Source organism: Hyperolius riggenbachi, chromosome 3 (assembly GCF_040937935.1).
Source record: "Hyperolius riggenbachi isolate aHypRig1 chromosome 3, aHypRig1.pri, whole genome shotgun sequence".
NCBI classification, from domain to species: Eukaryota; Metazoa; Chordata; class Amphibia; order Anura; family Hyperoliidae; genus Hyperolius; species Hyperolius riggenbachi.
The window spans coordinates 220,506,353-220,521,361 of NC_090648.1; the positions used below are offsets into that span (position 1 = coordinate 220,506,353).

The 15,009-nt window shown below is 43.8% G+C and overlaps 1 protein-coding gene across 2 annotated transcripts in view; it reads left to right on the forward strand.

The window, feature by feature from the left end:
- TLN2 (talin 2) overlaps positions 1–15,009 on the forward strand; it is a 273,188-nt gene that overhangs the window by 119,753 nt on the left and 138,426 nt on the right. For both annotated transcript variants that reach the window (XM_068275770.1, XM_068275771.1), the window contains exons 3-6: positions 2,831–2,996; positions 11,251–11,348; positions 11,757–11,886; positions 12,594–12,746. In XM_068275770.1, coding sequence (XP_068131871.1) covers positions 2,861–2,996; positions 11,251–11,348; positions 11,757–11,886; positions 12,594–12,746 — 517 coding nt within the window. In that variant the 5' untranslated portion in view covers positions 2,831–2,860. The remainder of the gene's footprint in view (positions 1–2,830; positions 2,997–11,250; positions 11,349–11,756; positions 11,887–12,593; positions 12,747–15,009) is intronic.

The following is a 15,009-nucleotide window of genomic DNA, read 5'->3' on the forward strand; positions in this document are numbered from 1 at the left end:
AGATTTGATAAACGGCAAATTGATTAATACACTCAGTTGTACATAAATATAAAGTTTTTTTATATGTGAGTGAGAAACCCTATCTATTTCAAAATAAGTCGATTGGAAGAAGCTTTTTTTTTTTTCTGATACATTTTTCTGAAAAAAGTAAATTTCTTGAATTAATCTGTAGAGCTTGTGATATAAAGTACTATTACTGTTAGATTACATTTCAAGGTATAAAATCAATTTTTAATTGTGTATGATAGACAAACTATTTTACATACTATATGTATTAATTTTTGTACTACACTTTACGTACTATTTGTAACTATTTTTCGTACTATAAGTCGCCCCCGACTATAAGACGCACCTAAGTTCAGAGGGCAAAAATCAGAGGGAAAAAAATACTAAATCTGGTGCAGGGGAATTCTATCTAAGCTGCACTGCTCAGCTACAATACACTAACACCTACTGGCCCCCCACCAGTTACACAGCTCTACACTACACTGTCACCCACTAACACTACACTACACTATAATGCACTAACAATACACTGCAATACATTAACTTCAGTACTTCAGCTTTTTCCTGCCCCTGCGCTCCTCTCCCCCTTGCTCTGGTCCTGCCCCTACACATGCTCCTCTTCTCTTCCTGCAGCTGGATACTGCGGCTGCTTGCCGCTATACAGCCCCGGGTCCTTTGTGCTTCCTGGCGCTCAAAGAGAGCTGGAGGGGGGGAGGTTGTGGTGACAGAACCAATAATCATGAAGTAGAGCACCAGGAGCTACGGAGGACCCAGAGCTGTATAACGGCAGATGGCCGCAGTGTACCGGGGTATCGCTAGCAGGTGGAGAAGAGCAGGTATGGAAGTGGGACTTGAGTGAGGGGGAGGGGAGAGTAACAGCAGGATCAGGTAAGTGCATTCCTGCACACTCTGCACCACTTACCTTCCTATCTTCTGAATATAAGACACGCACCCCCTTCCTCGCACCCCATATTGTCATATTTTTTTTAAAAAAATGTTCTCGTCATTTGAACTCAATGTACATATGTGTATTTTTTCTGTAAGTAAATACCTGGCTAAAACACAAGGAGGTGATTAATGATTTTAATGCAGTCGAAAGGAAGCATCTCAACACCACGTGTCATCGTTGGACACATTGTGTGGTTACCCAACAGCAAAAAAGCACACAACACCTCATGCCGCATCAGTGCTTGCAAGCACACGGCTGGGGCACAAGAGCAGTTGACAGGCAGTAAATTCAACACCTTCAGCCTCCGGATTGAAAGAGGCCTAAATGTTCTCTGATGGTTCCATTAGTAGTGCTGCTGTGTTACATACTTAATGGGCATTGATCATAAACTCATGTTTGTATTACAAGACTTTGACAGTTTATATGTACACAATTAAAAATGAATATGTACATCCATAACCTCATCATTAGGCCACATTACTTTCCCTGTGTGCCGTCTTTATGTCTAAGTTTATAATTTATTTGCAGAGTACATTTGTTTTTAGGTTTTTTTTTTTGTTTTTTTTTAACTATTTGTTAGGGGAGGCAGAAAAAGCTTGCACAGTGGAAATTGCTAGAAAAGTCAGTGTGGCAGTGATGTGACAGGCACTCTTTGATAGTAATTAAGTCTCCATGGTCTTCTTGTTAAATAATGTTTTCTTGGAATTGTTCCCAAAGCAGAGGGTGTATTGCGATTTATGATTACACACAGCACTCGCCCTTGGGTCACTGCAGGGTTATGCTACTGCTTACAGTACATAGCTCAGACACTGAAGCTGCCTTCTGATTTACAGTAGTTCAAAATTAATTTTACCATTCTCTTCCAGTGTAGCCTATTGATGTCTGTTTCTTTGAATCCACCGAACCATCTTGTCATTTTACTCCCAAGTTCCAACCACTGCCTTACCTCTTTGTCTTTCAGCCTTCTGCTGTAGCTGCATTTCATCTCTTCATGGTTTAATTCTGGACTGCTTATCTGTTCATTTCTCATTCTCTTCCTGTCACCTTTTCTAGTGACTTTCCTCTGTTACTGGAGACTTTCAGTGCTGTATTGAAACCAAATACGCAGCAGTATTGCTGATCAGAGCGGGATGTTTTTAACTGTTCTGCTATTACAGCGTCTATGGCACCATCTCTGTAATAGATATGTAGGCCTTCCCATAGTAATTTGAGTTTGTTTTTGTAAAGGAGTCTGTGTGTACGTTATCCAGGAGTCAATATAATATGTTTTAATAATACCCCTGGAAGAAAGTGTAAAAGATTTAGGAAGTAATTAAAACAGAACATTTAAAACTGATATTTCAGATTTGGTACATTCTAGGTGCAATGCTGTGGATCGGCTGATTTTCAATAGATTCCAGCAGTGAATAAATTGAAAATTGATGTTCTGTGGTAGGAATCGATCTTTGTGTTCCTTTTTAGAGGGGAATCTGGGACATAGGGTGGAAATCTTTGTGCTTGAAATGTTTTTTAATAAATGTTTTAAAATTCTGTAAGTAGTTACAGAGGCACCAAGTGTAAATAACGATTTTTTAAAAAGTATGAAACTGCATTGCACGTATTTGCTTTCCTTCAATAATGTCTTTGCTCACCTTCAGTACAAGTCCTTTACGTATTGGCTTAAATTGTCATTTATTTAGCACATGGATAAGACCACCTGTTTCATGTACCCAAGCCCACCTCCCCAGATCAATGTGAGTGCCTGGTAGCCAGTGGGTAGCAGCAGGAATGTTTTTATACTAAAAATAAGAGACTTCTGTTCCTTCCTCTTTAACCTACTGTAGAAATAATTGTATTCATAATTTTGACTGATCGTGTGTTTTGTTTTATGCTTAGGGTGAAGGCTTTGTCCAGTTAGCAGTCACCATGGTTGCCCTGTCGCTAAAGATCTGTGTCCGACAGTGCAATGTCGTGAAAACTATGCAGTTTGAACCATCAACTGCAGTGTATGATGCCTGCCGGATCATACGGGAGAGGGTACCAGAGGCACAAACCGGACAAGGTATGGAAAATGCATCTATTTTACTTAACATATTATCCCATTAAAAAAAATTGCACACAAAAAATGTTTCAAAAATTGAGAAACATACTTCAAGAGGATTACCATGCGAAAATATTTTTTGAGAAACGTAGAATTGCTTTCTAGCCAATAATGGAGGTTTAAGTGCAAAGTAGTTCTGTGGAAGATGTCAGAACTATATAAATGCATAATAATAAATTAACCAAAACCGGCAGAAATATTAAATTTTTACTTGCGCCACCGCTGCATTGGATCTGCTCAGTTCTTGCCAGCACCCATATGCTCTATTTTTCAATCCCCCAATGCATGTCATGTGATCGGGAGGTGGAGTATGGCATCATAGAGCATGTGGCTGTTGGCAAGAACTGATATCTGACAGTTCTGGTTCTCTGCTGCGTTACTCTACAGAAGGGGGAGGAGCAGTAAGCCTTCATAGCTCCTGAGCCGGCCCCCTCTGTTGCTTGGGACACAAGGGCTTTAATTCAGTCACTTTAGAATATGTAAATGCAGCACATATGCAGTAAAAACACAGCAAACCCCACTGTCTTTTTGAATTCTGAACTGCTGAAATTTCATGTATTAGGAAAATGTTCCTTTTTTAAGAAATGGGTTGTCCACCTACAAATGTGTTGATATGCCATTTTTACTATTGCTCTTGAAAAAGGTTAATAAGGGGTTTTGAAGTGTGAACCATTACAGCTCTGTGGCATAAGCCGTTGCCTATGTTACATACCGTAATTTGGGGCTGTGTGGAGAATTGTATAGGAGAAACTTACCAGTAGCGGAACACTGGAAGGATTTGGCTAGTGTATTCATACTTGCTCATGACCCAGGGATTAGAGTGTAAGCAGGGACTTGGCATAGGGAACTGCACAGCATAGCTACTACGGCGAGTAATGGGATCTCACTCACTAAGCAGTGTGGGAAGGGTTTCTGAATCCTAAAGCTGGCTGCATAAAATAAAAATGTAAAATGTTTGCATGCATGCTTAAAATGTGCATTCTTTAGTTCAATGTTACAGGTTCAGTACACCCAAAACTAGCATTGCAGCTGGGTGGATTCTTTTGCTCTGTCACTTAGAGCTTTTTCCAGGTATGGTCAATGAGATGCATTCCAATTCAAATAGTTCTATGCTGATACTAATTTTGTAAAAAAAAAAAAAAATGTATGCAGTTTGTCAATGGACTAGTTGATTGATACTGCTGCTCCATTTTTAGGCTGCATATATTTGCATAAAATCAATATACCATTTGCTGCATCACCTTGGAATTTGAATTATTTGCATCTCATTTACTACTTCTGCTTTTTACTATCTTTTGGGACTAGTTTGTAGTTATGTAATGCTGTTCTCAGTTGTATTTAGAAGGTTATCTTCAGATAGGCAATCAGTTTATTTCTATTTTCTTCATCAGTCGCTTATTTTTTTACTCTACCAATCATTTTTGTTGATTTTTAAAAAAACAAAACAAAAGAGCAACTGAAAAAATGCCAGTGCAGTGCATCGGGGAAATATGTTAGCCTTATTCCAAAATTGATTACCAGTAAGTTCATTTTTTCCTCAGAATTCTACACACAATACCCTATAATGACAACATAAAAAAATTGAGGTTTTGGCAAATTTAATAAAAAAATTTTAAAAAATCAGAAAGCACATGTACATAAGTATTCACAACCTTTACCATGAAGCTCAAAATTGAGCTTGTGTTCATCTTGTTTACCGTGATCATCTTTGAGATGTTTCTGCAGCTTATTCAATTTATTGGACATGATTTGCAAAGGTACTCGCCTATAAGGTCCCACAGATAACAGTTCATGTTGGCAAAAACCAAGAATTAAGTCAAAGAAGTTGTCTGTAAACATCCGAGACAGGATAGTATCAAGGCACAAATCCGGGGAAGGTTACAGAAAAATATCTGCTTCTTTGAAGGTCCCAATGAGCATGGTGGCCTCCATCATCCGTAAGTGTAAGAAGTTTAAAACCACCAGGACTCTTCCTAGAGCTGGCTGGCCATCTAAACTGAGCAATCGGGGGGAAAAGGACTTAGTCGGGAAGGTGACCAAGAATCTGACCAAGACAGATGATGGAGAGAGGAGAACCTGTCTGGAGCAGAAACATCTCTGCAGCAATTCACCAATCAGGCCTGTATGGTAAAGTGGCCAGACTGAAGTCACTTCTTTGTAAAAGCAAGCACATGGCAACCCACCTGGAGTTTGCCAAAAGGCACCTGAAGGACTCTGACCATGAGACACAAAATTCTCTGGTCGGATGAGACAAAGTTGTTATAAAGGTCAAGTATCACGTTTGGAGGAAACCAGGTACAGCTTATCACCAGGCCAATACTATCCCTACTGTGAAGCATAGTGGTGGCAGCACCATGCTGTTTGGATGTTTTTCAGCAGCAACTGGGAGACTAGTCAGGATAAAGGGAAAGATGACTGAAGCAATTGTACAGAGGCATCCTGGATAAAAATATGATCCAGAGCGCTCTTGAACTTAGACTGGGGCAACAGTTCCTCTTACAGCAGGACAACAACCCTAAGCACAAAGTCAATATATCAAAGGAGTGGTTTCAGGACAACTCTGAGAATGTCTTTGTGTGGCCCAGCCAGAGCCCAGATTTGAATCCAATTGAACATCTCTGGAGCTATCTTAACCACTTCAGGACCACAGTGCTCCCCCCCACCCCCACCAAAGACCAGGCTATTTTTTTACTAAAATTGCCACTGCAGCTTTAAGGCCAAGCTGCAGGGCCGCACAACACAGCACACTAGTGATCCCCCCACCAACAGAGCTTTCTGTTGATGGGGTCTGATTGCCCCCCAGTTGTTTATTTTTTGACAAATATTTATTGCAATATTTTTTGAATAAATAATTTTTTCCCCCCTTGTTGAAACCTTCACACCCCCAGTCAGCCAATCATAGCGATCGGCGATCGCTCTCTGCTGCCCCATTACAGCGCTGCCGTGGATCACAACACTGTACAGCTCTATTAGAAGGCGGTTTCGCCATCTAACAGTCTCCCGAGCTCCGCCTCCCAAGCAGGAGATGCGTACGCAGCCTGCCCGCGATCTCCTGCAAACTGCAGCCCCAGGACTTGACGTCAATTGGCGTTAGGCGGTCCTGGAGCTGCCGCCGCGGCCATGGGCGTGGAGCACTTATGCTTCCCATCCAACCTGATGGAGCTTGAGTGGTGCTGCAAAGAGGAATGGAGATAGTGGCCAATGATAGGTGTGCCAAGCTTGTGGCATCAATTGAAAAAAGACTTGAGGCTGTTATTGCTGCCAAAGGTGCATCAACAAAGTATTGAGCAAAGGCTGTGAATACTTATGTACATGTGATTTTTTTAATAAATTTGCCAAAACCTTATTTTTTTTTTTTTTTTTTTACTATTGTAAGCTTTATTTAAAGAAAAAAAGGTAGCATACAAAGTGCAACAATCACATCTGAACCAGAAGCAGATGAAATATACACAGAGAAGCAGGCACGTGCAGAGGGGGGTGCTCTGGGTGCCCAGGCACCCCCCCTTTTAAAAATGTTCAAAAAAGGACCCTCTCGGCATGCAAAATAAGCCCCGCCCACCCGCTGAAGCTCTGCCCTCTCCTGGGACACTTTGATGTGAAGCAGCCCAAACAGTAATCCTAGTGTGGCATACTGACCTCTCCCTCCACCTAGGACCCATACTGACCTCTACCTCCCCCAGCACCCATAGTGACCTCTCCCTCCACCTAGTACCCACAGTGACCACTCCCTCCCCTAGCACCCACAGTGACCTCTCCATCCACCTAGCACCCACAGTGACTTCTCCCTCTACCTATGACCCATACTGACCTCTCCCTCCCCAGTACCCACAGGGATATCTCCCATCACTTAGCATCCACAGTGACCTCTCCCTCCACCTAGCACCCACAGTGACATCTCCCTTACTCAGCACACACAGTGACCTTTCCCTCCATCTAGCACCCACAGTGACCTCTCCCTCCACCTAGCACCCACAGTAACCTCTCCCTCCCCCAGCACCCACAGTGACCTCTCCATCCACCTAGCACCCACAGTGACTTCTCCCTCCCCCTAGGACCCATACTGACCTCTCCCTCCCCAGTACCCACAGTGATCTCTCCCATCACCTAGCACCCACAGTGACCTCTCCCTCCACCTATCATCCACAGTGACCTCTCCCTCCACCTATCATCCACAGTGACCTCTCCCTCCACCTAGCACCCACAGTGACCTCTCCCTCCACCTAGCACCCACAGTTACCTCTCCCTCCACCTAGCACCCACAGTGACCTCTCCCTTCCCAGCTCTAGCAGTGATCCTGCCTACCCCAGCACCCACACTGACCTATCCCTCCCCCAGCACCCACAGTGATCTTTCCCTCCCCCAGTGGCTACCTTCTTGTCCCCTGCAGCACCCACAGGGACCTCCCAACCCAAAAACAGCACTACAGTGACCTCTCCCATTGCCAGCGCCCACAGCGACCTCTCCCAACACCCAGCCTCCATTTCCTCCTCCAGTAACTACACTGACTATCCCAGCACCCACAGTCACCTCCCCTTTCTCCAGCACCCATACTGATCTCTTCCTTCCACAGCACCCACAGTGAATTACCCTCCCCCCAGCACTCATACTGACCTCTACCTCCCTTAGCAGCAACTATGCCATTCACAGCAGCACCCATAGTGACCTCCCCTTCCTCCAGCACCTACAATGACCTCTACCTCCCCCAAGACACACAGTGACCTCCCCCAAAGAACCCACAGTGACCTCCCTTTCCTCCAGCATCAACTATGCCATTCATAGCAGTACCCACAGTGATCTCCCACCCCCTGCACCCACAACAATCCCACCAATATTCAGCACACACATTACACTCAACCAGTAACCCCCACTATAGCAAGCACCCAGTACTTGCACCCTGCACCCAATACTCACATCCGGCCTCAATATGGCACTTAGTACTTGCATCAAACAGCCACATGACACCCAGTACCTGCACCCCTTCACCCTATAGCTGACACCCAGTACTCACACCCACACCACATGGCACAGTACTTGCACCCAGTCCCAACATGGCACTCACTAATCACACCTGCTCACAGCCTTCACATGGCACCCACTATCTGCACTCACATAACTAGTACTAGCACCCAAAGTACCTGCACACAGAACCCACATAACACACAATGCCCACCCATAGCTAGCACCCAGTGCAGGCATGGCACCAAGTATTCTCACCTATGTGATACCCAGTACCTGCACCCAACACCCACATGCTTCATCTGCAGTAGTTCCAGTTGCACTAAGCCTCCACTTAGTGCCCAGTACAAACACCAAGCACTCACATATCACATCCAGTACTTGCACCCAGAACTCACAAGGGACTGAGTACCTGCAATCAACACCTTCATGATAGTTGATACAAACCTATACAGCCATAATCCACATGACACCCAGCATCTGCCTTTAGCACCCACATGACAACAAATACCCTACTATCCAGCATCCATCACCCATATGTCACCATGTACTCGCTCCCAGTACCCACTTGGCACTCAGTATTTGTATCTAAGACCCACATACCCCCATAATCAACACCCACATGGCACAGTACTTGCACGTCACCAAGTTCCAAAGCCATTATATGCACCCAGTACCCGTCCATGGCCAGGACCCAAAGAGCACCCAGTATCCATCCTTGGTCTGAACCCATATGGGAGAGTACTCTCCCATGGCACTCATCCAGACCACACATGGCACTCCCTACTCACTCATGTCCAACACTCACATGTCTCCCTGTACCAATTAGCACTCACATGGCACCCACTATTGTTTATCACCATCTGCTACTCATTCAGCACCCAATACTGCATAGCACCCACTGCAAATAAACACCCAATACAAACTGGACCTTGGTACCCACAGCAGCTTGACACAGACTGTACTTTGGCATCTCGGCACCCACTGCAACTTAGCACAAAGTGAACCTTTGCGTCTTACCATCTACTGCATGTGGGCACCCACTGCACCTTGGCACTTACTGCAGTTTTGCATCTACTAATGCTTAGCAACCACTGCATATTGGTAACCACTTCTTCTTTGCCTGAAAAGAGGCTCGGGTGTTGATCAAAAGGGACAAAGGTCCCAGTAATGAAAGGTGAGTCTGTGCCTCCACTGTGGGCTCCACTGTGCCCACTCTAACCCACTAACAGTGGGCACCTATCGCTGCTAATTTGAGGGTGGTGGCGCCAAAAGAGTTGGTTGGAAGGAGACACAAAGTCTGCTTGATACTGCTATGAAGGTATAAGTATCTGCACCCATGCCTAAAATTGCACCCAGTACTCACACCTGCACACAGCCTCCACATGGCCCCCACTATCTGCACCAAGCACCCACTTAACCCGTACCCGCACATAAAGTACCAGCACCCAGTACAGGCATGGCGCCAAGTATTCGCACCCATGTCACCTCCAGTTCCTGCACCCAGCACCCACATGACATCCAGTACATGACATCCAGATCTTACATGGCACTAAGTACTTGCAATCAACACCCGCATGACACTCGATACCCAATCATAGCCAGAACCCACATGACACTCTGTACTCACACCCAGAACCCACATGGCACCCAGCATCTGCATTTAGCACTAACATGACAACCAATACCCCCCTAGCCAGAAACGAGGAGGGGGGCATGCGGGGGAAGATGTTGCCAGGCCCCTTTCTTAAATTTGAGCACCCCCCACTTAAGGACCCTCTGCACGGCCCTGCAGAGAAGTGCACAGAATCAAATAACATATGATAAACAGTCACTTGTTTGAAAGACGACAAAACATTTATGTATCTTCAGAAGTATAAGCCTTCAACAAGCTAGAAGTTCTTACTAACTGCTATTTCCAGATAGGCATTAAGGGTCTATTGCATTGCCTAAGAGGCCAGAGTGTACCCTTAGGGAGAGCAAAGAAGGAGAGATAGGAAAGGGAAGGGATAGAATAAGAAGGCAGAAGGGACAGTAATAAGGCGACTCACCCAGACATTATGTTGGAGAGATCAGCATCCCCCCATAATGCCCTGATATGTATCGGAATTCTTAAAGTCTACCCATACCAACCATGTAAGAATATAGCGGTCTAGCTTATCATGTGCCGACAAAACCAACTCCTCCATATCTGCCACCATATCAATCCTCTGGAACCACTCATGTATAGAGGGTGGGTCCGGGGCTTTCCAATAAACTGTAATAAGTGCCCTAGCTGCATTGATTAAATGGATCATGAGTGATCGCTTATATGATTTCACGGAGGAGGTGGTATTGTGGAGCAAAAACCTCCCAGGGGAAAATGGTACTTTTTTTCTGTAGTAATCTGTTCCGAGAGATTCCGAACTTTTCTTTAGAATTGATGAATACAGAGGCAATCCCAGAATATATGGAGCAAAGAGCCAGCAGTTGCACCGCAACTCCAACACTCATCTGGAGTCGGGGGGAAGGTTTTGTGAAGGACATGAGGAGTCTTATACCATTGTGAAGTAATTTTATACCGCAATTCCTGGGTGTTAGTGTTAAGTGAGCCATTATGATTTAAGAGTCAAATTTTCTGCCAATGTTCACCACACATTGTCAGACCCAAATCTCTTTCCTACTTATCTTGAAATTTAGTGGGCCCTGCCAGTTTGCAAGTAGCAACATTTGATAGAGGGAAGATACGAGATATCTGTGGGTACCCCGCACCGCATCCTCAAATGCATTAAAATAAACTTTTTCATGCTGACATTATGGGGTGTAGTGTATAGAATTCTGATGAAAAAATGAACTTAATCCATCTTGAAATAAGGCAATTAAATAAATGTAGACAGAGTTCGCATCACTCTGTCTACATTTATATAATTGCCTTATTTCCAGATGTGTGACTACTGTGATTACTTTCTGGATGCACTGTACATAGGCTGACTTTTCATGGATCTATTTGAATTACTAAACCATCAGACTGCAGTATGTGTGCAGGCACCTGTAGTTCATAAAATAACTGATTAATTCTGAATCCGTTTGGTAAGACAGTTTGTTCCAGAGTGCTGTTACACTGTATCAGGCTTTTTCATATTGCTCCAATTTTGATACTGTCTGTTTTATACAATGGAAGTTCTTGTTGAAAGGAACAGTGCTGTGTTGTGCTGCATTCAGCAGCTGGGCACAGACTCCAGAGTCTCTGTATGACTTGACCTCTTCCTTTTGCCCACAGCATTAGACTTTGGTCTGTTCTTATCAGATGAAGACCCAAGGAAAGGAATCTGGCTGGAGGCTGGCAGGACCCTGGATTACTACATGCTGAGGAATGGGGTATAGGTCATGTTATGAATTCATTGCATCTGCATAGTTTGTATTAAAGCACATTCATACACAAAGCTCAGCCACACAACTTATGTTGAATACATGCAAATCGTTGTTTAGTTATTAATGCTAAGGGCAAACCCGCAGACGTATTACAGAATGAAGATAGTGTCCAAAAAATGAAAAGTACTGCTACCCAGTAAATGGATACTTAATGTGCTTATCTAGGTTAATCATGTGTATGTAAATGTCCTTGTCCTTGCTATAACACTGTATCTGTACAGAAATGCAGTAGGAAAACTCCTTAGAGTCCATCTCCGCCAATGGCAACATTTGTAAGGCATCTGCAACAAGCTGAAATGTCCTTCTCATGGACCTTTCTGGTAGCTTCTGACTTAAACCTGTTTTTGTCGTTAGGATATTCTGGAATATAAGAAGAAACAGCGACCTCAGAAGATTAGAATGTTAGATGGAGCTGCCAAAATGATTATGGTGGATGATTCAAAGACTGTAGGGGAACTTCTTGTGACGATATGCAGCAGGATAGGTGAGCCCCCTATTTTGGTGAGGAGGAAGGGGGTGGGGGGTGGCGTTAAGTAGAACTGAAAGTCTTTTTTTTTTTTTTTCAAATTGCAAATAAATTTATAGAGAATTTCTTATTTTCTTAACTATAGCTTTAATATTTTTTTTTATGGTGGTTTTTTACCGACTGGATATGGGTTACATTCCAAATTAGTGCAGTCCAAATTTGCAACAACTGTAATTGATTGTCCCAGGTCCAAGTTTCTTGCAATTTGCACAAAAATTGAATCTACCCCCAAAATGAGCATCTCTTTGATAATTTTTAGCTGAAAGCCTTCCCTATGCTTACTAATGTTTTCACACTCACCACAGAAGGCCATGCTTTTAGTATTCTCTTTGCCATAAGACCCATTAGTCAGAAACCATGCTGACTAAGCCATTTTATGGCAGTGCAGGAGGAGATCTACAGTATATTGTGGTTCTGGTGCAACATTAAACCCAAATAAAGTATTCCAGTAAAACATCACACACGGACCTGTCACAAGAATAAAATAGTTGGCAACTCCGTTTTACCTTAATAATCAATTTTATTAGGTACGATTTCTTTCAAAAATACTATATAAGCTCTGCAAATGGTGTTTAGAAGCTAGCTACAAGATTATAATTTATCTCCATGTGTATTTGGAGACAGATCAGCAAAATATAGAGCTGTTGCATGCTTTTATATCTCAGGAATAACAAACTATGAAGAGTACTCTCTAATCCGAGAAACTGTTGAGGAGAAGAAAGAAGAACCAACTGGAACGCTAAAGAAGGACAGAACTCTCCTCAGAGATGAGAAGAAAATGGAGAAACTGAAAGCCAAGCTTCATACTGAAGATGAGTGTGAGTGAGCTGACACCATGAATGCTGCATGGTTATAAGACTTCTAGCATATTAGTGATTAAAGTCAATGTCCAGTAATAATCTCTCTGAAAAAGCGTTAAACCTTCTCCATGACATGTCTTCTTATGACAGGTCTTTGTCCTGCTTCCACCGTAATCGCTTCCACTTTGTTTGTCCAGCACCATGACCAGGGATTTTGCTAGGATCCTGAACTATCTGGGGCACCCTTGGGTACGCCTGCTATAAAATAAGTGTGACCATGCAACAGAACATGGGTATGGTGATGGGTGAAGCCAAATGTACATGAACTTAGCAGTGGTGTAAGTAGCCTGCTCAGCAACACGGTGGATGAAGCCCCTTCTCCTTTAACTACCTAATGACCGCGTCACACCAATTGGCATGAATGCAGCGGCTTCCCCAGGACCGCGTAACGCCGATTTGCGTCAAGTCCTGGGTTCGTGTTTTGCAGGAGATCGCACGCACTAATGTGTGCACATATCCACTTGAATGACAGAGCTCCGCTCGTCATCAGTCTCCCAGCTAGGAGACTGTTAGACAATTAACCGTCATCTATTTACAATCTACAGCACTGCAATCTAAGGCAGCGCTGTACTGGGGACAGCCGTGACACTCTGCTGTCCCCCTGGGAGGCTCAGAGAGCGATCGTCTCTCATAGGCTGATGTCTTTGAGAGCCGATTGCTGGGATTGGCTGCCGGGGGGATTGAGCGAAATTAAATAAATACAAAAATACAAAAATGTATTTAAAAAAACAACAAACAAATAAAATAAACACAGGAGCAGCAATCAGAGCCCACCAACAGAAAGCTCTGTTGGTGGGCAGAAAAGGGGGGGAATCACTTGTGTGCTGAGTTGTATGGCCCTGCAGCGAGCCCTTAAAGCTGCAGGGGCCAGAATTGTAAAAAATAGCCTGGTCACTGGAGGTGTGTAAGCCTACGGTCCTTAAGTGGTTAATACAAAAAATAATGCCCACAAAAAAACCTCCAAAACATAAATATGCATGTAAAACGTAAATAGGCAGTCTCACCTAAACATTACTAGGCAGCGTTACCTGGCTTCTGTGCTGGCAGGCAGGCAGTCCACCCCCCCCCCCACAGTATTCCTTGGTAGTATATTGCCCTATCCTGCAGTCCCACATCATATTCTCTGGTAGCCTAGTGGTCCCCTAACCTACACAGTATTTCCTGGTCATCTAGTGGTCCCTCCATAACCCCATATTACTCCCTAGATTGGCCTTTCTCAACCTTTTTATCCTGGGGGAACCCTGCAAATAGCTTGATCTCAAGGAACCTCTGCATTTATTTTGCAGGAGACATGGTCTTTAACAGTAGTTGAGGCTGTTTATATCACTACCCCCTAATACACTGCCCTCATTATACTGTCTCCTTATTCTAGTGCTTTTTATTAATGTGCTCATTATTATTCTGATCATAAATGTAGTGCTTCTTTTTACAGTACCCCTATTAGGGCCCAGTCACACTAGAAGCGCTTTTGTGAGAGCTCTGTTGATTGGTACTTTTTAAAAATAGCTCCCATTCACTCTTTCACAATTTTGCAATGTTGTACGTGAAAATCACAGCGATTTTTATGAAACTGAATGGGAACGATTTTTAAAAAGCGCTTATCAATCACAAAGCGCTCGGAAAAGCGCTTCTAGTGTGAATGGGCTCTTATAGTGTGTTTTATCGTTTCCCCCATGATGGTGGAAAATGCCAAGCAACCCCTGCAAAGTACTCAATGAGTTTCAGGGAACCCTGGTTGAGAAAACCTGCCCTAGATGAAGCAGGTCTTTTTGGTGCTTGCTGGCTGGATATGGGAACAATAATGCTATAGCTGCGCAGCTGCATACATGTAATTCAGGTGTCGGCAATAGCTGGACCCTTAATTACGCCACCAGTGTGGAGGCTAGGTAATCAGTAGGGAAATATATTTGTTATAGGGGATACTTTGCCACGCGAAGGGAGAGCTGGCTCTTGGCTTCTGATGATGCTGGGACAATAGGTACGCCTCCCTAGATGACTAGATGACATCTAGTGGACCCCCAAAGAAAAAGTTTATCCTTCGGGGCTCCAGTCCGAATCTTCACCCCCCTCCCCCCAATGATGTTCCTGACTGTGACCCTGTAAAGATAGGACATACATCCTTTACTCCTGACCACTACTCCATTAATTTTAATGCAGATCGACTGGAGTGGTGGCAGGAAGTTGAGATCTCAGCTGCAATATGTGAATCACAGAGCTTATT